Source organism: Athene cunicularia, assembly GCF_003259725.1.
Source record: "Athene cunicularia isolate RWA chromosome 1 unlocalized genomic scaffold, athCun1 chr1_part1, whole genome shotgun sequence".
NCBI classification, from domain to species: domain Eukaryota; kingdom Metazoa; phylum Chordata; class Aves; order Strigiformes; family Strigidae; genus Athene; species Athene cunicularia.
The window spans coordinates 6,397,236-6,422,161 of NW_020799091.1; the positions used below are offsets into that span (position 1 = coordinate 6,397,236).

At 36.5% G+C, this 24,926-nt stretch overlaps 1 protein-coding gene across 22 annotated transcripts in view; it reads left to right on the forward strand.

Moving 5' to 3' along the window:
* Positions 1 to 24,926, forward strand: part of DLG2 (discs large MAGUK scaffold protein 2) — a 1,035,190-nt gene that overhangs the window by 777,520 nt on the left and 232,744 nt on the right. For all 22 annotated transcript variants that reach the window (XM_026841744.1, XM_026841762.1, XM_026841771.1 and 19 more), the window contains one exon: positions 16,114 to 16,182. In XM_026841744.1, coding sequence (XP_026697545.1) covers positions 16,114 to 16,182 — 69 coding nt within the window. The remainder of the gene's footprint in view (positions 1 to 16,113; positions 16,183 to 24,926) is intronic.

Consider the following 24,926-nt stretch of genomic DNA (forward strand, 5'->3'; position numbering starts at 1 on the left):
TAATGCTTATAGTGCATAAAACCACTACTGTTACTGCATAAAAAGCAAGGTCAATGGAAGTGACAAGATATTAAAATATATTTTTTTAGCTGACAAAGGGAAGAAGAGGAAGATTTAGTTTGACTTTCAAAATGAAAATTTCAATATTGTTAAGGAAATACTGGAACAGAAACATTACAGTCTCCAGGGAGATGCATAGACAATTTCTTCCATACTCCATGCAGAAAATGTATCATTCCATAGATAATTGGAGTTGCTTGCTGTATCTTTTGAGGATCATTATAGTTCTTGCTTTTATGCTGTTGAAATCACTAAACTGATGAAGTGGGGAGCAGGGAAAAGAACATAACACTACAATGTGAGAGTACACTTGTATATATGGTTTTTCACATCACAAATTGCTTTTGATTTGATTACACTGATTTCTAACATCTGAATTCTGAATAGGGATGACTGTATCCTTAAGACAGACTTTCCTAAAAAGCAGCCTGAAACCATCATAATGTATTACACCATGTAAAGAGAACACCCGAAGTGCACTGAAGCCCACATGGAGGGAGTACTCAGTATGGAATCCAAAAGTCACTTGCTGCTACTCACTGGTAGTAGGGTGCATCTGTGCAGCCCAGTGCAAGACCATTCAGATACTCCTGAGCTGGTTCTAGACAAGTTAGGTTAGCTGATGAAGCAGTCTAACCTGCTTCCCATAAATGTCCACACTGATTGATAGTTGGCTTGGGTATAATCATCAATGTGTGTGGATAGTTCAGTTGCTGATCTGATCAAGACAGCATAAGCTGTAATCAGAACTCTTAGCCTGATCAGGTTAAAGTAAGTGTTGCAGGTAGGAGTACTTCTGTAATATCTATGGCAAGAGTGGCTACACAGGTTTGGTTAGAAGCAGAAGTCAAACAGGTTTGGTTAGGATACAAACCCACTTAATATTGTCATTGAACCATGCAGAAGAGAATTTGCATTTGACATTTCAGATTCATCAGTCTGAGTGAACGTTGTTAATTTTTCATATCAAGATTTACAACCATTTTTTATATTATACTATTATATTTATACTATTTATTTTACACTATCAGTGAATGTGTTTAAAAGGTCCTGTTTTACAAAGACATCTAAGTAGGCAATGAATTCATTAATGTAATTGAAATCACAGGTGCTCTTTAGAATCTTGAGGCTCAGATGATTGATACTTCTCCTGGTTGGTTTGTGTACAGCAATTGGAAAGAGAAGTATTCAAAGAGGGAAATTTATTCCAGATGGAAATTTTAGTTTATTTTTCCTAATGGATTTTTGCCTGCTTTCCCAGATAGTTCAATTACACAATTAGCATTTGTGTTGGTATGCCATGGATTACAGAACTGGGTCTTTCAGCCTAGGGTACTGGAAGGTTTTGCTTCGGAACCAAAAATACAAGATCCAGACTATAGTGGCAGAGATCAGAACACTGTAATCTTGTTCAGCCTATTTCTTTTCCTTGTCTTTCCTATTTTTTTCTGATACAATCTTGTACAATACCATATTGCTCTGAATTAATGACAAGAAGGGTAGAGTTTTCTCTTTTGACAAAAGTGGGATTAGTCCACAAAGGAAGATCAGTACAATACCAAAGCCAAATCATATCTCAGTGAAGTCAGAAGGAGAATTACACTGGCTTTGTTGGAGCTTGGGTAATCCAGGAATAAACATGGCAACATAATACTATAAGCAGGTTCATACTTTTACGTCGAGGCTAACTCCAAAGCATATGACATCATGCTTTGTAGCATCTCAAACATTGTTTCTCAAAAAGCCACAATCTATTTGAATTTGCTACTGGGTATTCTTCATAAAGAATAGCAACACATGGAAAATAAATTCTTAATTGATTAGAACAGTAAATCTATTTGCTGTTAACTTAAATAAAGCAAGCAGCATGGACCATTGCTGAGGAATAAACCTTAAAACTAAGTGCTGCCATATAAAATTGTAGGTTTTAGTAATCACCACTATAAGAGAGAGGATTTTCGTAAAAGTTAATGTAAATTAGATCTTAAGTAGGATAGAATATACTGTATTTTTTCTCTCATAAGTTTTATATCATTTTGTCCATGTCAACCTTTCCTGTTTTCGTGTTTAAATTTTCCAATTCTGCTATTATTTGCATTACCACTTCACCATGAAAAAATCAGCTTATTAGTGTCAACTAATAGAAATGAAACATCAATGCAACTTAGGAAATGACAAGTTTTCTTCAGCTTGCCCACAGAAACGGCGAATAACATATTAATTTTAGTCCTGTCTACCTTAATATTGCTCCCATCACTAAGAGTCTGGACATCTCTTTTATCATTGGTATTTTAGAGACGGGTGAACACAAAGAGTAAATGGCTCTACTAAGGTCCTAAAGGAAGTTCACAGTGAGGGTAAGAAGTTTCAGACTCACTTGCCAAAAGCTTCAACAAACAAAGCACACAAATCAAGAATATATAGTGCAAATTCAAATTTTAGTAGCACAGGTATGAATTTAAATCAGTGTAATTATCATTTTGAAGATTTGAGATAGCTTCAACTGACTTGTAAAATAAATTACTGGATAAAAATGGAAGCTGCCATTTGATTTGGAAATGTTGATTCACAGGTTGATTAACCGGTATGCAAGAATTTGGTGGTATTGTAAAGTGACTTTATATTTCTAACAAGAAAAAGCAAGGTGAATTAAAATAGGTCCTAATAAAAATTTTTAAAGGGTATTAGCATTTCATCTCTCAAGGCTTAAACCAGTCTTGAAGTAGAGAAGAAGGTGAGCTGTGATACGAGAATAAATTATATTTTCTTCTGTAAAATATTGGCTGGTTTACCTCTGTTCTCAATCAGAGGTGTACATAGTGTAAAATTTACTGTAAGATATTTAATGGATCTGGATTGCCATCTGTGAAATACATAAATTGAAATCATTAATCTTTTCCACCACTAATTTATTATACATTCTGCATTTGCACTGAAGGGGAAGAGTTAGTGTTTGGGATTGATTGTGTAGCAATGTCTGATTGGTATATAAAAGTATTCTGCAGCTAGAGTAGATATCATAGGTTTAATAATAAGATGCAAATTTAAATGAATTTAGATTTACACCTCAGAGGTGTAGAGTGTCTCCAGGCCAATCTTTAGGCCAGGAGAAAAAACAGCAATCAAACTGTTCCACTTAACTTTTAACTTGCATTTTATATCCAGAAGTAACTGCTGAGTGAAAGAAACTTCTCTGTGTTTCTTATGTATGTTTGCCCAGCTGTATTTGGAGAATTCCACTGGATAAAGATACAATTAGTTAAATAGATATTTTCTGTAATAGACATCCCTGATAAGTTGGACAAGAGGCATAACTTGGAATAAAATAGTATACCAAAGGATCTCTAAACACAAGAGCCTATTGCTATGGAATTTCCTGCCAATCTTGCAAATGCAAGATTTGAAAATGTGGATGACCATCCAATGCATGGGCTTATCCTCCATCAGTTTTTTTGTATCATCTGAGTAATCCATATTTCATATGTGAAGTGTTTCATTGATGGCAGCGTATTCATAGGTTTTCAGTAGAACTGCTTTGTCCTCAAAAATAACGCGTGGAGAACTGAAGCAAAAAGCTGCAACGCTAGCTCAGTTCATGTGCACAGAATAAATACGGACACAAGATTCCCATCTCCAAAAATAGCTTCCTTGCATGGCTATTTCTTTTTAAGGTGCTAAATGACAATGGAATTCTGGTTTTGGTCCCAGTTAAGATTGGATGAGTTGCTGGTATAAATCCAACTGTGACCATTTTTATTGATTGACTCATGCCACCTTGTGCTTCCCTGTCTGTATGTTATTCACGTTTTCTCTTAAACAGCAGTGTTTTTTCTCTCACTGTACCCAGTGCAAGTAATTCTGGCCAGAACATTTGAGAACCAAAGAACAAAGGTGCTTGCAGAGAGAAATCACTAGTTGAAAGCAGAAAAGAGAGATTTAGCTCTAGATAAAGCTATCTAATAAATGAAAGCTGAGTAGAAGCAGCGTGGCAGCTGCTTCACCCTTCACACGAAAGTAACCTTGAAATAACCCAAGTTAAGGGTTTGCTGACTGACTGATGACAATATTGTAATGATAAGAAATGTTGCCTAACCCACAAGAAATATTTAAAGAGTTTAATGAAGGAAACTCAGGCTGTTGTCCAGGACTTATACTATTAAGTACGTTAATGACATTAAATCTGTTTCCAAAAGGATCTCAAATTGACTGTTTATCAGCTCAGTCATGTATGCATGCTTGCTAATTTTGCAGATCTTTTAAAACGAGTTTCCAATGTTTTACTCAAATGATATATCTATTAAGTTTGTGACTAAACAATTCACCTTAATGACTACCACAAGTTTAGAGAAAATTCCTTCCTAAATTCCTTTGCCCATTCTTTCCTGAATAGCTAAATTTCTCTTCAGAGATTAAATTTAACAAGCATCTTTAAATAAAAGGTGTTTTATATGTGAGGGATATAAGGATTGACATAATGGAACATATAAATTATCTACCCCATCATTCATCTAATCCAATATATAGCCTATAATCAAAGACAGGCAAAAATAATTACAAATGTGTTTGGACAATATTACAGTGATCTACTGTGGGAGATGCTTATGCCTGGCACTCCCACCGAGAGTAACCCCAGAATGAGAAAAATTAAAAGATTTTAAAATATTTTTTTAAATCTAGTTCATTCTTAAACCTCATAGTGTAAAACACTGAATGTTTCCCATGAAATGCTAGGCCCAACTTCTACCAAATCAAAAAGGTCCAAGAATCATGGTTCATATAGATTAGGTAAGAAACAGAAGAGTTTAAGCTGTTGAATTTGTTCACTATTCATCTTTCATTTTGACAATACATTCATTATGCATTTTCAAATTACCATTCACTGCTGTTTGTATGTATTCTGTTGGGATGTCATTTGTTTATCTGCGTTACATTATTTCTACTTTTTGCTTTTCTCTGTGTGTTTCTCTAGGATTTTTGGTTTTGTGTTTGGTATAGCTGCACATGCACACATGCATGCTGGGCTGATTTGAATGACAGCGAAAGTGAGACTAAATAACATCTTAGGTAGGATTACATTCTCACCTCTGGTCTCAAAGACAGATATTCAACCCATATTCCTAGTGTGCATAGAGATAATGTATATCCAAATGGGAGGGATAACATTATCAGAAGGTATCACACAGGTGCAGTAAACATTGTATCAGGAGCAACTGCAATATAAAGTGTGCTGTTCTAATAGATTTAGATCATAATTGTAAATTAATGTTCTTTCTGTTGTGATCATTGTTTTTTTTTTTTTTGTTGAACCACTTCTATGGAAGCTGAATACACTCCTTTTCTGGCTGTTTCACCTTGACAGTGTAATTCACTGCAGTGCACACATGAGAGTTAGTAAGTACAGAGGAAATGAACTCGGTCATATGCAGAAACAGTATTAAAACTTAAATTTCTGTAGGAATGTTTTTACTGTGCAAATATAATGATACAGAATATCATGGGATATAGAAATGTTTGTTAATGGCATAGTATGGTTTGGCATGAGACGGTTTTTCATTGCTGTTTTAAATCACTTTAATTAATTGTTGTTATCCATATGCTTTATCTTGAATGAGTAAAATTCAGTGCAATGACTGTGTCATGAAAAGAATTTTATGTGCTTGTTTTTCTTTGGATGGAGATGGATAGAAACTTTGCAAATTAGTTTAATGGTTTCCAGTTATTTGAGCTCTGTCATTAGGCTTATTTAAATCTGTGATTTCTCTACTCTTTAAAAAAGCAGCAGATGCAGTATAAAAGTCCTATGAATTATTTTTCAAGTGTCATCTTCAGTGCAAAGAAAGTCAACCCTCCCTTGAGAAGAGACAGCAAAGCTAAACTGTTCTAGGCACTAAATGCAGTATTGCAAGATCAGTGTAACCATTAAGACATAATCTCTGTCCATTTTGTTAATGATAAGATTGTTCTGACAGAGTTAATCACATCATACTTTCTTTTATTTTTTTTGTATCCTGAATTGGAGTTAGGTCTCTGATTCCTGAAGAGGACTCTCAGCAGACTCATAAGTGTTATTCATAACTTTAAATTAACTTCTATGGACTGTGATGGAAAAGTACATGAAAACACAAGGTCTTCCCAGATTTCTCTACTGTCTGTTTAACTCTTTCTTTTCTTATCCTCCTATTAAATACATATGTCCTATGAAATTGAATTTGAACAAAAATAATCCACTTCATCCAGTTCTATTGACAATAATAAAACAGTTAATCTAAAAATTTGGTCTTAACACTTTCTGAAATTCAAGGTCTTTCTGGCTGTTAGTGTCATTATGAACAATTTACTAATTTACAGTATTTCAGAATTTATGCTGTATTCACAGACTACAAATTAGAGGAGCTTTTTCTTTAGACAATAGGAGCAATTTCCTTACCAGAAAACTTCCCTACTCTTTTTTTTTTTTTTTTTACCCCAACAATACAGCTGGTAAATACATGTGTGATGTGCAATTTGGTATTTTTGGACTAAAAATCTTATATAATTCTTCTTATTGTGTGTATATGAGTTTTCCTCAAACTTCTGAGATATTCCTTGAGTTTTATTTAAGTTTTGCCATTCACAGTTTCTTAAAAGTGGACCCATTTTTCAAGTCCTTGCTAACATCTTTCAACATTTGCTTAAACTGGAAAGGGATTTTGGTGCAGATACTTGTGTTGTTTCTTGCACAGTGAGCTTTGTGTGCAATAAATATGTTTCATTACAGAAGCAATGCACAGCTCTAGAAATACATCAAAAGTGGTGTTATGGGACAGTGATGAGTGCTGTGCAGGGCAGCTGCCACAGATCATCCACTGATGGAAATAGTGCTACGTAGTCCCTGCACACTCCACCCAGCAAGTGCCCTGCAGCAGAGGCTCGGCTGTGGTGCTCGTGGGCCATTGTCTGCATCTCTTGGTGCTGGGTGTAAATGCAGTAATACCAGCTGTGTGCAGCTGGAAGAAGAGTAGGCCAGCAGAGTGTCTGAAAATCAAGGAATCTAAGTTTCTACTGGAAAATTTATGTTTCCTACTCTTTCACTTGCATCAATGCCCAAGGAAAAACTATACATGTATGGATGCAAGTATTATTGCTTTCCATTTTTAATAGGAAAAATACTGGACACCAGGTGCCCATGAAGCTGCTCTATCACTCACCTCTTCAACTGGACAGAGGAGAGAAATATACAATGAAAGGCTCATGGGTTGAGATAAGCACTCACCAGTTACCATCATGGGCAAAACAGACTCAACTCAGGGAAATTAATTTAATTTAATGCCAATCAAATCAGAATATCAGAGTAGGGTAATAAGAAGTAAAACCAAATCTTAAAACACCTTCTCCCCAGCCCTCCCTTCTTCCCAGGCTCAACTTTACTCCCAGTTTCTCTACCTTGTCCCCCCAAGTGATGCAGGGCGATGGGGAATGGGGGTTGAGGTCAGTTCATCACACTATTCTCTGCTGCTCCTTCCTCCTCACGCTCCTCTCCTGCTCCAGCATAGGGTCCCTCCCACAGCAGACAGTCCTCCATAAACTTCTCCAACGCGAGTCCTTCCCAGAGGCTGCAGCTCTTCATGAACTGCTCCAGCGTGGGCTCCCCACGGGGTCACAGCCTCCTTCGGGCACCCACCTGCTCCGGTGTGGGCTCCTCCCCGGGCTGCAGGTGGGTCTCTGCTCCCCCGTGGAGCTCCATGGGTGCCGGGCACAGCTGCCTCCCCATGGGCTGCCCCACGGGCTGCAGGGGAACCTCTGCTCTGGGCCTGGAGCACCTCCTGTCCCTCTTCCTGCACTGACCTGGGGGGCTGCAGGGGTGTTCCTCTCACATATTCTCACTCCTCTCCCCAGCTGCAGCTGTGCATGGGGGTTTTTTGCCCTTAAATGCGTTATCCCAGAGGTGCTACCACCGTCACTGATGGTCTCAGCCTTGGCCAGTGGTGGGTCCATCTTGGAGCCAGCTGGCATTGGTTCCATTGGACATGGGAGAAGCTTTTAGCAGCTTCTCACAGAAGCCACCCCTGTAGCCCCCTGCTGCCAAAAGCTTGCCACACAAACATAGTACATATACAGAAAATGAGTGAGAAGCTGAATGACTCGTTCCTGCTGTATAATACCCCACACTTTGGAACTCTGCCTTTGAGCTGTTTCAATGTGTTCTATTTAGTTTCTCTAGACATCCTTAATAAAAGTTTTTTTTCTGAGGTACGTCTTTCCATTACATTACAGAAGACCTGACTGATGAACACATTTTTATGTACTATAGCACATGTTCTCCTTTGGTGGAGCTGATTTTATTTTACACAGCAAGAATGCTTGTTGTTCTGTCACATAGAAATCAAACCATCTCAGATTCTCTTACACCCTGTGTGATTCATTGGAATGGTAATGCTTGGAAAGCACTAACACCAGAAGAGAATTAGGAGTGATAGCAAACAGTAAATGAGGTATGGCATTTGAGTGTAGCAGCATGGCGAAAACACCTTAATGATGCTGATTTACATAAGCACCATGGCAGAGAGTAGGGAGGTGGTGGCAGTGGCTTTCTCCACGAGGAACTGAGAACTCAGCATTGTATTAGATGCTGGTACCAGGGTGCCACAAGGTGTTGGTAATTCGGAGGCCATGTAGAGTGTGTCAGAAAGTTTTCTGTCATTCCTAAACACACAATCCCTATTTAAATTCATGAAAGTAGCACTGCATCGTCTTCCACAACTGTAATTAGAGCCAAACTCAGTGGTTTTGTTCATGGGCCATTTACACCTGATATGTGTAAGCAACTGAGAAGGTGAGATTTTTTTTTCTTCTACCGTTCTCCTTTTTTTTTTTTTTTCTACATACCTACATTTTTTTTTCACTTGTTGCAAATATTTTGACATGTCAACCTAACTCCTAGCTCTCAGGTGGAGCTTTATCATTCCTTATATTCATGTGGTAATATAAATAATAACAGCAACAATAATAGTAGAACTGAGAGACTAGTAGCAAGAATTGAGATTTAATGTTTTTAACAGTAACAGCATGTCCTGGAATGCTATGGAAATTTAGGCATCCCACTTCTAAAACCCCAAATCTGTCCAAAGTATGAGGAAAAGATATGAACAAGGAACATAATGAATTTGAATAAGGATGGGATGAAAGGCAGGAATTTAAGCCAAATAAAAAAATGTATGTTATAACAAAAATCAGTACCTAACAGTAACATCTAGAACAGAATAACCTCCGAAAAAAGCAAGGTACCATGTCTGAGACATTAAAACAGGTCTCATGTTTCCTAAAATTTGTTCCACTTAATTTTGTTTTGGCATGTCACAGTATTTTTTCTTTATCACTTTCACTCCATATGCCTAGTTTGCTCAATTCTGTGTTCTTCATACTACTGTGTTAAGTCAGTATTTACCCTGCACGCAACATATTAGACTACATGTGAAACTTCATCAGCATTGTATCCACTCTACTCGTGTAACAGGATTCCTAATTATTTTCAGTTCCCCTCACATAATTCCAAACTTTTTCAGCTGTTTTAGATATTATATTTCAAACTAAAATAACAATTCTTTCTCAGATAAGCATGCTTTTTATATTTTAAAGCTTATCATTATCTCCTGAAATTACCTTGGCTGTAAGGCAGCAGACTTGAAGCCAGTGGATGTTTCACCACTTTGTAGATAGCTGCTGACTTGGGTGCACTGCTAACAAAGGTGGATAATTAGCTTTATTCCAGAAGCTGAAGCATTCCTCAAGTCACAGTTTCACCTTGCATTCTTCCTTATTGTGATATGATGCTAATTAAGGCCTCAATAACTCAAGTTGTGGAATGTGACTAACCACTTCTTTGTGGATACTTTTAGTGTCAGGGAGAGGAAGGGAGGGAGAAAGGAAAGGTCAGAAACCTTGTTTACTTTACTTGTGCATTTGAAATTGCTCCAGAGAACCTGAGCACAGATGTAGTGTGGTCCTTGTTCTACATATATGTAGGCAGAGTGACAGCCTAATCCTTTGTTTATTTTCTGTTTTCCACTGAGTAGGTATTTAGCTTAGCAATACTATTTGTAAAGTATATGTACAGATGTCATTTTAAAAGAGGAGTTGTGACTGCTAGGTCACTCCAGAAATCCTCAATGAATGTGCCTGTGCATGAAAACAGTGTTAGATCTCATGTTTGGCTTTGTTGCCTAAGGGTGATCTGAAAGTAGCAGGGTTGAATGTCCTATTCTCTGAAGTTTCCTGTTTACCACTGATGGGAGATTGATTAATTTGACAATTCTAATATGGGTCAGTAACTGTCAGTACTGGATATTATCAAGCTGTTTGTAGCTGAGATAAAATTAATACCAAAAAAGCACTCTCTGGTCTTCTAATTAATCCCACAGGAGAGCAAAAACTCATTTAAGTTAGAAGTTTAGCTGTCGGCAGCATCAGGAAAAGCTGGTTTCACTTCACTGATCTGAATTAAAACTCCACATTAATGGAATTAAAGCATGTTGCCTTCTTAAACTCCTACATCCATCAAAGCAAAGGCTTAGAAGCTTTATAAACAACTGCACTGCTACCTTCAATCCTTGACATAAGAAACAACGTGCTGAGAATACATCATAAAACCAGTTAGTGTTCCCTTCACTGTCTCCAGTGCAACTTTTTCAGTGTTGTATTTATCAATCTTTTTTCTTTTAGTATGTGAATAGCAAGGAATAACTTGGGGCTCTAGTTCTGAGGTGGTTTTTTCTGTTTGGTTGTTTTTTTCTGCATGGAACATACAAATAGATAAATGCAATTTGTATATTTTTCTTCTGTGTGGCAGTTTCAGAATTGTGACCTCAGGAGTGCTGCTCCAAAACCAATGTTCAGGGAGGTCTCTATCCAGCCTATGCCACTAGCTGCATCACTGCTTCTTTATGAGCAGATGCAGGTCAATTGATTTAGGAAGCAAACAATGACTTTTCTGCTGTCAGTTTTGACTTGTCAAAGCAAAGATATATGAAAACCAAAGGTATCCTAAATCAGGGCTATATTAAATAGAGGACAACTGTTCTTTGTTGGTAAGAGGTGGATTGGGAGAGGAAAGCTGATGACTTTTCTAGTGCTCTGTGAATAAAGACAATGTTTATTGTTTTTATATGAGCAAAAGAGACCAGGAAAAATTTTAGATTGTAATAACCTTCTTTCTTCCACCCTCAATGCAATAGGCATTCTTTGGGATGAACTCTGATTTGGGTGTCATGCAGTCTGATCCTTTAATGCTGTTTTGTTGTTATTTTTAGTTGGCAAATGGCATTATAGAAGTTTAAAACACAGTATTTCCCTGATGTGATTGTTTCAATCCACACAGAGGTTTCACTGGGACACTGTGTATTGGTGAAAGTGTCATTTGTGAGGGGAAGGCAAAGTTCATGTAGTCCCTATAGAGAATGAAGGGTTTATCATGCTGCCTCTAGTTTCACCATCACCCACACAGCAGAAGTGTCTTCAGAGCATCCTTTGACTGGGACAGAATTAAAACTAAGGAGACTGGCTACTCCCCTTCTTGTTACTGTAATACTTACTGATACTGTTTTGATAATAAACAGTTAATAAAAAAAATATGTTGACACCTTGCTGCTCTATTTGTAGTAATTAGCAAGGTACTGAGTAGTATATTGAAATATTATTACCTTATATGATTAAAACTATTGAGACATTCATTTGTATCATTTTAGAGAAAGGGTAGCATTTTTATATGCTTACATGTTGAACTTGGAATACTTAGATCTGTGTGTAAAAATATGCTGCTTGCCTAGATATCTCAATAGGGATGTAAATGTCTATGCTTAGGCATTCATGATAGAAAATGTTGGTGGCAGTAGCTCAGAAGTTTTATTTTCTTTTGTGCTACAAAAAACATTGATACATGCACAGGTGTGTTAAGCATGTGATGGAAACAGCTTCTTTCTGCTTGTTCCACCACTTTGACAGAAGCTACAAGGAGCTTTGTCTTTTAGATAAGTCAGGAGTGATACCAGATTGTTACCTGTCTCCAACTGGATAACCAGTTATGTCAAACTGCGATTAAACTGCGGTTTTGATTTTCACTGTATTCATGATGATACCTTAAAAGGCATAGGCTTGTACTAAGCATCAAACTTGATTTTTACAATTATGACACAAAAAATGAGTTTTCATATCACCAGTTATTAAATACTTTCATGAAAAAAAAAAGCCGAGGACTCATTTGAACTCTGTCACAAATACCTAGGATTGGAAAAGGGTTTCTAATGAGTGGAAAAGGGTTTCTAATGAATAGCTGAGTCCCTCACTTGGAAGGAGTGAGGTATAAGATTCCTTGCACAGCTCTGCATAGCTAGGTAGTCATGCCAGTGAGGGATACTGATGACACCTAGTGCTTGAGTAATACTGAATTGAAATGAGTACTTTAATTGATACTTGTTATGGGATTACATTACTTAACAGAGCATCTGATATAATATAAAATACTACTGTCATCCTAGTTGTCTTTTTTTTCACTCCACCATTGAAATGTGTTCTGTTTTCTCAAGAATCTGCTCTTCCTTCTGTATATTCTCGTTTTGCCAGCCTGTCTGGATAATCCTTTGGTTGATTTGCTGCTTCTTGCCCCAGCCATAATAATACTGTGTGAGGGTAACTGCCAAGCAGATGTGATGGCACGACACAAATTCTCCAGTGGCTGAGGAGAGTGATTAGTGAGTCCTGGGTAACTTGCCCTGCTGCTGAGATGTTACACATCTGATTTTTTGAAAGGGATGAATATCCTCTTTTGGCAGAGCAGTGTTTTGAAAGTGTTTCAGACTGGACACCCATTAGAACCTGGTGTTTCTAATCACTTTTGGAAATGCTGTTTGCTCTCATTTAAATACTGTGCCTCAACAGTGATTTTACTTAGAAAGTTCATCAATAGCATTTTCACTAACCTTTCTAAATAGAAATCATATGTTTTAAAGAATAATAATTTGCATTTATAAAAAGATGACCCTTTTTTTAAGCATAGATGAAAAGTGTCATCTGAAAATAAATTTATGAGACTGGAGCCAGTACCAGCTTTAGATCTGAGTAGGCCTATGTCAGAAAGGTAATTCATTCCATGGCAAAGAAGAGTGTTTGAAGTCAAACAGAAATCTTTTATAAACAGTAGGAGCCTTTGCTAATTCTGTAAAAGCCATTATGAATAGTATGGTTACAAAAATCCAAGTCATTATTCATCCATTATATAAAGTATTTAGAAGCAGACAGGTTCAGGTTTTGCACAAAGTAGCCTGGGCTAAGTATCAATTCTCAAAGGTAGCTGAATTCATCAGTAAAATGTAGCATTGCTGTGGGGACTGAGAGTCTATTACAGTGATCAGACTGGTCCCTTTCCTCATTTTGAATCTTCCAGTGCAGGAGCAATAATTCACTGTTCTGTAAATTACTTTGGTGAATGTAGCCCTTTTTGGTTTTTTTCGACATCCAAACATAGTCACATCCCAAGTGCTTACTTTTCAATATGTTTTTGTAAGCATCATCATTTACAAGTTCTGTAGATGAATGGGAAATTATTTGCTTTTAGTAGTTATCAACTAAAAGTCCTACCTTTAATACTGTCTTAATTTTGCTCATTTTGAAACTGGTCAGAGTTACATAAATAATTTTGCTGTAGTAAAAATAGGGCAATGCTGAAATCCTTTTCAGCAAAAGAAACAAAGCTTTCAGAATTCAAGCCTGTTCAGTTAGTTGTGGTTGGATGTAGATACTATGGCTCTGGTCCTAATAGTATGGCATGGCTCTAGTAAGGAGGACATTTTGAAACAGGGAGAGGTAGCTTTTTAAGGCAAAGTCCCAATCAGCTGTCATTCCTCAGCTTCCCTTTCCTGTGACAACATTTCTTTGAAAAACAGAACACTACACAACATACTGTGAAATAAATCAACTTCCTGCATGAAACCTTACCTTTCCATGCCTTGTCAATAGATTTTTTTCCCCCACACAAAATATGTAGCATCTGTTGCAAGAATACGAGCTGCTGGTTTAAAGTCTCCGTTGTGGGTTTGGCATCGGCAGTATAGCTCAGGCGCAGCATTGCCATCCTTCTCTTAGAAGCAGACCTTGGCATACAGTGTGACTTAGAGGACCATGACATATATCATCGCCCCTCCTCTGTTGCATTCTTGTTCCTTGTACCAGCCATATTTTTGCATCATTTGATGCAACTTCAGGGAATAAAGTTTCTGAGCGTCAAGCTGCACAGGGAAGAGATGTAGGAGTTATGGCTCTGCTGTGCCATGTCTTTCTCATGTATACAGGGGAAGATTCAGAGTAGAGGCTGTTCCCTTCCTTATTAATTTTGTGGGGGAAGTCAGTACAGGAACGTAAGGATATATGTTAGCTTCCAGCTCTGTAGAGGGAGAGGGACAGAAGACAAGCCACAATCTAAACTTTACATTTTTTTTAAAATGCATAAACGCTAAAAGAAAGGTAGTTAAAAAATGCACATCTTAAATCATTTGCAAGATGAAAACTTAATGTGAAATTTTAACCAGTCTTCATAAAATATTATTCTGCAGTGGTTGTCCAGCTCAACTATTATGTTCACACCATGATGCCAGAGATTCACGATACTCCTGTTCATCCTACGTTTTGCTATAAAACAAATAAAAAAACCTCTGTAGTTCTTACAAGGGGAATATACTTTCCCAAAAACCTTCTGAAATACTCAGAGCAAGGATGAGTACAGCAGTTTACTAACATGAAACAGGAGCACAATTGTTGCAACAGGAAATACCAGCACGTAGCAGGTCTTTTGTTTATCCTGTGGCATAATATCATGTGTCACAAAAAATCACATGTCTTCTGTCAGACAGTATTGACTATGCTACAGGATTAAACGCATGTAAAATAGATGTGTTACTCACCAATGTTGAACGTTTTAGCTTTTAATGCAAGTTGTGCTTCTTCTGAACAAACAGCTCGAGGTGTATACAAAGTTTGAAAGCAAGACAAAATTGCAGTTAGTAGAATCAGTGGTATAAAACTGACTTAAAGATTTATTTTTAATGTGTAGTTTGCATTATTAATACTGAGCCTCACTATGTGATGTAGCCATCTAAACTAATCAGAAGATATACCCAGATGCTTCTGCTTTTTTATTTTATTTTTATACACGTTGTCTTGGGTAAGGAACACAATTTATTATTACAGAACTACCTTTGACTGGTGCTGTGTTGCTATCCATTCATATTTACATGAATAGTGGTGGCACAATACTATTAAACAATAGTACAATACTGAAATTAATGTATAGTATGTAATTTGTTGGGTTTATGTAACATTATAATTATTTTTGAGGTTCCTTAGTCATGACAACATAACATATGAGAAGCCATTAGACCTCAGGATTTTCAGTCAAAAAAATTTTTCTTTCAGAGAGTGAGTTTTGCTTTAAAAATACTGCATTTTTTTCTAAATGTTGTGTCTCAAATTGATAAATTTCATGTGGACTCAATCTACTTGAAATCTGATTAAAATAGTGAATGTTGGTTGAAATTTGTAAAATTTGACGTTACATTATGTGCAATTATAAGCAATGCATGCCTTCTTTTACGGAGCATTCTGCCTGAGAAACACTGAGAATTAGATGGATAACATTTTCATTTACTTTTTTACCTTCTGCTGTGAAATTAATTTTGTGGTTTATGGTTAGTGTACTTAGCAGAACAATTAGCATCTAGGTTATTTTAAGTCAATGAACTGTGTCTGTGTATATATATTTTAAAAGAGTAAGAAAGATAAGAGAGACTTATTCTTTTCATTGTCTGCTCTTAATGAGGAATGAAACCTGATTTTAAACAGGAGAGATTGTAGGGTTGAGCCCTTTTTTGAAGAGATGAGCATCACTGAAGTCAAAATACTTTAGACATGTAAAACAATCTGATTGTTATTTCTATTTTGGCATTACCTAAACTGCTAGAGACAATAATAAGAAGAGAAACTTCTATTTCTTTAACAAATGCTTTTCTTTATTCTTCCTTGGTCATACAGTCATTCCCAGCACAGCACTGCAACGCGTCCACCCACAGTGAGCTTGCAGCGGACCATTTCTGTGGAAGGGTAAGATCATTCTCTGTTGAAGCTGCCTGTAGAGCTCTCATATACCACTAAGCCAGACACTGAACTACCCACACACACATAGCTGTCAGCTAGATGTGGTTTTGCATACCACAATGTTTAAGTCTCTGAGATGAAGAAATAAATACTTTGAGATTAGTGCTGATCCTTTCTAGATACTTACACTGACGTTTTGGTTTTCATGGAGATGAGAATATCTGTCATGGAGATATATTAACTACAATCTCTTCAATTCATCTCACTTGACTAGTGTTAATATTTACGTGTGTTAACTGTAAAATGGTTCCCACTAATCATGGAAATACCCAGTGAAGTCTTACACTATCTTCTTAATGTATGCATGAGTTCTTTTTGACAAAGCAGTGTCCCGAACTAAGGATGAAGTACTGATAGAGAATAATAATCCTGTGCTGGTGTATGTCTGTGTATATTAATATGTTACTTGTAGAAGTATAGCTCAGAGTGTTTAGCTGACTCTATTTAAAAAAAAAACATTTGGGTAAAGTATGAATAATTCACAACCACAATTAATATTCTTGGGTCTTTACAATATTAGAAAAGCCAATATTTAGCACTGAAACACAGATTTTGGTTGCACTGACTGGCATAATTTGAAAAAAAAATGTTAGATTTGTTTCTCCCCTTCCATAGAAATGTGGAACTGTTTGAAATGTTTTGTAAGCATGAATAGTAACTTGTCATTGGCTGCTTTCAGGTCCCATTTCAAAGCTTTTCTTTCTTGTGATAAAAGTAAGAATCCAAAGTTCCCATACAGGAAAGATGTCATCTTACTGTATTTTGGTTTATGTTACAACTTTACCGAGGTGCATTCAGCAAATCAAATGGTAGATATGTGAAATAATCCACTCCTAAGTGAGACCCAAAGTGTTTTTCACACAAGTTTCAATTTTTTCTTTCTTATTTAGATCTGAGATCTAACATTTTAAGTTTTTACTTAAAATGTGTAGGACGGCTATAGTAGTTATTCATTGAAAACAAGGCTGAATAATGAAGTTGCTAGAGGAAGGGTGCATATGGCTTAAGGGCCGTCGTCTGAAAGGTAATTCTATAAATGAAGTTATCATCCAAACTTCCTGCTCAAAATAGGGCTAATTTAAAGTTAAATCAGGTTGCTCAGGGTCTTGTTCAGTTCAGCTGTGACTAGCACCAAATGTGGAGCTTGCACAAGTTCCGATAAACCTGTCTCAGTGCTTAAACACCCTCACTTCAGATTTATTTTCTTTATCTCTCTCTTTCTCTCTAACTAATAGAGTCAAAATAAATTCCCCTGTCTTTTCCTCAGATCAACTCATGAATAAATTGATGTTTGAAATAAACTGAGCTTCAAGAACAAGTTTACCAATTAAGATGGTGATTGGATTTAAAAAAAAAAAAGAAAAAGGAAAAAAAAAAGTTTGCTAAATTAGGTTTAAGGAAAGAAATTCAGTTATGCTGTCTCTGATTTGGTCTCCTGGACTTCATAATTCAAGAGGTATCCTGTGGGTTTAAACTCCTATTGAATTTTTGAAATCAATCTGTCTACATTAATTTTTAGATAAATTGCAGAATCTGTGCTGGCCACGCAGACAAGTTGCATATATTGTATATGAATCATTAGAGCGCAGGAAATCTGCAATTGATATTACAGGTCTCCTGCTGTTCAGGAGGTAGAAGAATATCTGGCTTGTAATTATTACTAATCAACTTACACTGAGTCATTTTTCATTTCACATAGGAAAGTGGGACTGTTAACCTATTACACCGCTGAGCAAAAAATAAGTAATCAGCTCAGCCCTAAATATTTCATTATGTTAAAGCTCTGTTTATTCTAATGTTTATGTGAAGTCCATGCTGCTAAGTATGTTTATACCTAACACAATTTGAGGTCAAAACAAAGTTATTTTTCTCCTTTAGGAACAGGGTTTCCATCAGTAGAGTCCTGTATTTAGGTGACTCATTCTATTGCTTTTGAGATGCACTTTGTAAATAGCTGCTTTACCTGCAATGCATCCCTAGCACACGCTTATATTTGTGGCCTGCATGCTGGCTCTGTGTGACTGACTGTGTAGTCACTGAAGTAATATAATTATTGGGTCCTGTGAAGGAGAAATGAAATATGGGAGGGTTAAAGAAATACAGGGGGAATTGCATTCAATGGCATTTATTCCTTCCCACCCTGTTGAATATGTGATGATTGAGCTGGCTATAACAGATTTTTTAAAAACTTTAATAGTTTTTTCATCTAGGTGATGGATTCATACATAAAAACAATTGTTTTTTTTAAGGAGGGCTTTTGTGGACTTCATGTACAGCAGAAAAATCGGTATCAAGGTGAAAAAAAGAGATGTCTTTAAAGATTAAATTTTCTTTGCATTCAAGCCATATATTCTTCACAGTGTAATAACTGTACATGAGGTGAACGGATTTATTATGTGTATAAAAGCATGAACTTCACAGGTGTTTGATGTTATTGTTAGTGTGATCTAATTTGTAAATTCCCTACTGGTTTATTTGCATGGTGTAAAAACAGGAAAACTCTAATGTTTGAATTTGGAAATAACATTGGCTTGAGTTTTTTGAAATGGCTTAATGAACAATTTTAACTGTGAGTATTCAAAATAAGAAAAATGTCGGATGAAAGCTGAAACCTGTTATTTGGAAATGCTGTACTGTTGCACGAAGCTATAAAGTTAGTGGTGTACGATAGCTATTCTCTCTGCAGTTGACATTCAGACTAAATTATATTTTCTATGCTACCAGTTATCTCTTCTGCTGAGCTGCTTAGGAACTGGGATTTCAACTTATTTGATCAAGAGTGTTTTGATGGAAATTTTAAGTGAACTTATCAGCATGACTGAGTATCTTAAATATATAAATATTTATACATAAATAAACAGCATTTGAACCATGACTAAGGGTAAGAATTTTTTTTCTGAACAGGACAGATACTACAGACCGCTTTGTGTTTCAAAAGTGTCTTAGAAGTAATTTTGGAGGCTTGCTACTAACAGACTGCATGTTGATACTTCGAAACATGGCTTAGGGGCACTGTTATTTTATAGCCTTTGAATACTTCCTATCTCCTGACAGTGCAATAGGGTTGCCTGTCACCATTTCCATCTCATCTAGCCTTGTTTACAAACTGAAAAGCTGGAGCATTCATGGTAAATAGAGCCTTCGAATGCTGTAAGAAACAGTTTATAAAAAAGTGGTTTCAATATGGAACCAATAGTTTTTAAAAGCAGGATGCAAAGCAACTTTTCCAGTATGGAGTTGCCTGTGTTGGGTGTAGCAGGTGGAACAGAGACGCAGTTTTCAGGATATATTTTGATAATTAGCATGTACATAATGTACCTCCTGGATCAGGGAAGGGAGGCAAGTGCTTCTGTGAGACAAAGTATAAATGAATAAGCATACTGGAATAATCATCTCCCTTTCAAAGTTAAAGAGCATATTAGCTGTCCTACACTGTCACTCTAGAAATCAATGAGCTTTCTCAAATCTAGGAAATGTACTCCTGTGCATTTGAAGTAAATGTCAGGTGTCATGGCAAAAATACAGACCAGTTTTTCAAATAAGAGATTATTCCTGTATGCCAATTCCATCTTGCTAGCTGTAAGCAGAAAACACTGCCTGGTATGCAGGCTTTAATTTCTCTGCAAAAGACAAAATGAAAGACTGTTAAAGTCCAGAGGGGTTCCCACAAAACAAATAAAGTCGCACACATATAAGCCAGTGCACTCATGCATGCATCAGTCAGGCTGAAGCCTGGCTCCCAGTAGGTTCCCTCGTATTAAATATACTTCAGAGTTTGTGACAAGTTAGACATGATGCTTGCAGAATAAATGCATTAAAACTGTAGTCAGTATTAAAGTTAGGATAAAGTATTGCTTCTGTAGTTAATGCTAACAGTCAATCAACAAAAAATACCAAGGAAACCATAGTCAAATAAACAGATAAAATACTTGTTTCAAGCAGAATGGGGAACTGTAGTAAGCAAAGTTATATTTTGCTATGTAATATGATAAATCAACATCTCATTAAAGGCTTAGTTGTTAATATATCAACATTTAGTAAAATGAAATAATAAGTCACTAATGAATTACAGGTCATGGAAATGGATGACCAAAACATTGTCTCCGTTTAAGAAGGCAAAGTTACCCCTCTGGAGTGTGATGCTCAGTGTGACAGCAATAGATAAGAGGAAGTTTTCCATATGTTTGTTATTTTCAATCCTAATTAAAGTCACAAATCAGGGATTACACCTCACTGGATCAGGTGCAACACTGATGGGTAACACTGATGTGTTCAGCCTCTCTGAGGCTCTGAGATGTAAAGGACTGGGAACTGGAGGAAGGAAGGTCTGCCAGCTCCCTACCTCTGCCAGGTTCATGGGGTTTTGGAAATCTCACAAGAAAGGTAGATCAGAGGGAGGGCTGGGGAGGAAGACAGGGGTAGTGCTGTTTCACATTGTGCCAGAAAGATTTTGCCAAGCCTAAAAGGGGAATAACAAGGGGGAAAGCAGTAGCCAAGATGCTACAGAGACGGTACTGCAATGAAACAACAGATGAGAGAGAGACAGATTTTTCTCTAAATTGTTGTGAAGCAGAGTTGTAGAAGTTATGAAAGAAAATTTAAAGAAGCCAAGTGAGTTTGGTTTTGCCTGAACTTCAGAGTCTTTTTTTTAAAAAGTGTTTGTGCATATTCCAGGCCTTCAGTCACTTAAGATTTCACATTCTCTCTTGTGTGCTTAATCAAATTTTAAAACATACACTCTGGCACATTCTCTGTCCATTCTAGCTTTCTGTGTTAAATGCTGTGAAGAAGAATGCTCAATCTATTTGAATTACCTTTTTTAGGTCTTTCCAGTATGAGTGCCCTTTGGCTGTCTGAAATAAACATGTGGTTATTTATCGGAAATTTTTGAAGCATGAGAGGAAAACTAAAAGTATTGTACTGAAAAGAAATGGGTTGATTAGCCAACTGACTCTAAGCAGGCATAGCTCACAGAGGTAACTGTCAGAAGCCAAACACCATACTGCTCAGGAGAAGGGTGCCTTGATCCCTTAGATTTGGGTTATTTTTCCACCTGAAATACTACTAATGTGTGACCTGAACCAATTAATACAATTTCTACTTCAATTTTCCCTCCTGCTATTTGCTACTTTAAGTAGCTTGAATGTTTTTTGTTGCATTGTATGTGTGTAGTGCTTTGCAGAGAGGGTGTGGGGCCTTAGTTGGAGACTGGGTGCTACCCTAATGCAAGCAGTAAGTTAAATAAATACTCTTCTGAGCTTTCTATCATGTGTGTTACTGTAACAGCAAATCAGCATGTGCATGAATGGATGCATGATTCCAATATCCTTTGTGAAGCAACCAGCATTTGGGGGAAAAAAAAAAAAAAAACACCACCAAAACAACAAAAAACCTGCAGCCAAAGCAAGATCAAAGCCATATTTCTAAGTTCCTGCAGATCTGGGATACCTATTTCATTGTATATAACTGAAGAACTCTCTAGGGTCTGATATTTTAAAGCACCCAGTGTGCTTAGTATTTCTGTAGGTGTTCCAAAAAGCAGAAAATCATTTTCAACACCCCAGTTATATAGGTGGTGGAAAAGAAAGACAGAGCTGCATCAGTGTGAGATGAATACTAAAACTGACTGTATTCTTTAATGTAACCAGAAGCACAAAATAAGCAAATTAAAAATGGATTTTCTTTCATTTAGTTATTATAAGAATTCCTTATTTTCAGAAAGCTTTTCCCCTTCATTTATCAGTCCAGTTTTTAATCTCTTAAGTTAAATATATAATTACTCTGGATTCATGATCTATAGAAGAATTACAGGGATACTCACATTTTTTGCCTTCTGATTTTCTGCTTGTATAAGAGTAAACTGATCAAGACAAATACCCAGTGCAAGTGTAGTGGATACAAAACTCTGAGCTGTTTTCAAGGTAATGAACAAATAAAACAAATATGAACCAAACAAAAAAAAAAGTGTTGTGGAGGAAAAAGGCCTCACTTTTTTGATTTATTCAGTTAATCACATTTTTATGAGAGAAGAAATCTTCTTAAGTGTTGAAGTTTTACCCACTCTGATTTGTTACTACTTGTTGGTTTCAAATATTAATTTAATAATACTTTGCTCTTATACCAGGCCTGCAATTTATAATGTGCTTTACAGAATCTGATGCACTCCCTGAAGCAAGTAACCAAGTCCATCCAAATTGATTCTTCTATTGATTTCTGAGCTTGTAAATTTGTGTGGATCGCAGCACTTTATTTGCTCCTTTGCTGCTGGCTCTATTATAGTGAATCTTCCTTTCTTCTCTCTACCATTTTAATTCCTTCCCAGCTCTCCTTTATAGATGCACTGTCTCTCATTATCCTCTTCTCCCTTTTATTTTTTTTAATTTTTATTTTTTTTTCCCCTTCTGCTGCCTTGTCAGTCCAGGAATGTTTTCGTCTCACACTCCTTTCTAATTTCTGCTTGATTTCCCCTGCTGCTCTTCTCTGTTTGTATTTGGTACAAAGCTGCGGGAGGGCATAAAACATGCACACACAAAATTAAAGTGCTAGTATGCTTTGTTAGCAGCTAGAAACTTACCTTCAGCTGTATTTATCACAGAAGAAATTGTAAATGGGATAAGTAGTTAAAGCTGGAGGGAGAAACATGCATTTCAGAAACACTGAATGTTAGACTTCTCTGTTTTACCAGGTAGCTACAGAGTGCCACCTATTGTCTCCAGGCAAAACAGTGAGCTTTTAAAATAAGTTACCCTGAAATTACTTTTGCCTCAGTTGCTGTTTTCTGCAGAGAACTACACATTTCTACTGAGTGTATTCTTCAAGAAAACATAATTCACATTTGAGTTACTTTTCTTTGACTTCTTACTCTCCCATTACCATGTCATCTTTAAGTCTTTAATTCTATTTCCTCTTTTACAACATTTATCTGCATTCTTTCAGCTGTATTAGAGATACATTCATAAAGATTTTTAATAGAGGCAAAGGACTTTTTCCAAATGTTGCTTCCCAGATATTCAAGAAAAATTGGAGCACCTCTTCTTAGATCTCCTTAACCATCATATTAAAGGAGTTGACTATAAATACTGATATCAGGCAAATAAATATGTAACATCCTCATCTTCAGCTTTATCAAAACAAGCCTTTTCTTTGAGTGTGGCTAAACCATTGTCTGATAACTCATTTCTGCATTACTCTTAAGAGATGACCTGGTCAGTGGCCAGTACTGTAGTTTGTTTAAGATAAACTTTTCTCCTACTTTAACTTCAAAACATGCTACAAAGCTTTATGATCATCATAAGTTTTGTTTTTGTTTTTGTTTTTTCATTTTCACACTGAATACACTATGCAAGTGTGGACCCTTATATATTTACAAAATCTTAGTTTTTTATTAGATTATGGCATATACCTACTACTCCTGTAGTTTTTGCAGTACAGTTGTGTCTGAAGGTTATTTCTATGATGATGACAACAACACTTGTGTGTTCTTGAATCCACCTTTCAGATTCTGCAGGATACTCAGATATGAAAGAAATACGAAGACATGTTACGGTTGGTCAGTCTCTATATAGTCAAACTTGACTCAGGACCAAAATGACCTGATTAGGCTAAAGAGCAGGAGCCAGAAACCATTGTGTTCTAATCACGGCTTCTGACATTTCCCTGTTATTGTTTGAGCTTCCTCTGAACATAATCATCCAAAAGCAGAATGTGAATTTTGCTGTCAAAAGGCCAAAATTACAAAACAGCACTGACAGCGTTTTAGGCATAAATCTGCTGACTTGATCAGAGACAGGGATTAATAACTGGGCCAACTTTTTGTTGAGCTGCACAGCTTACTATTCAGTGGATACCCAGTTGCATTGACCTAGTTTTGCCCATAGCAATGGCTTTCAACTTTATGATCCAAAATGCCTGTCATATGTGGAAATACTCAGTTTCATTTTGAACAAGAGCTCTTCAAATTTCTCACCAGCAGAGCATGAAAATGTTGTTTGTTTTTTTTTTTCACTTTACTGGCTCTTTTTCCTCAATATTCAGGTAAATAATAATGACAGTAGCTCAGCTCTCTCAAAGTATTTTTGATGTGTAGGACTCAAAGACGACATGTCACCATATCATTTTGTGGATGAGGAAATTGAAGGTGGAAGAACAAATGACTTGCCATGATCACTCAGCAGTGCATTGACTAAGCAGGGAAAGGATTCCATGTTCCAGCTTGCTGTCCTAGTTCTGCTCCAATCCCCAGGCCACCTTTTCTAATTAAAAACCTGTTTAGATATCTTAGATCTGGATTATATTATGTCTAACCTGCACATATTTAAGAAGGTGCTAAAAGTGTTGCTAGAGGGCAAATCAACAACAATGATCCAAAAGAACAGAAAACCCTTTTTATTTTCTGATTGGTTAAAAATACTTCAAGAATATACAACCTCATGACAATACGTCTTTTTCTCACAGCTGTATTTTTAAAAGGTTGTTTTCTGACTATAAAATGTTAAGAAAAGGTTGTAAGATGGAGAATCATATGGAGTGGGACTAATACTTTCACTGAAGGTTACAGTCACCTTTAAAAATATTATAAAAATCTAGTTTTTTCTTTCAAAAATCTTAAGCTTTGGTTTCAGAAAGTTGAGATGTTATTTAAAGATCATGATCAAGCTGGGGATACTGTTTGAACATTAGCACTGCGCAAA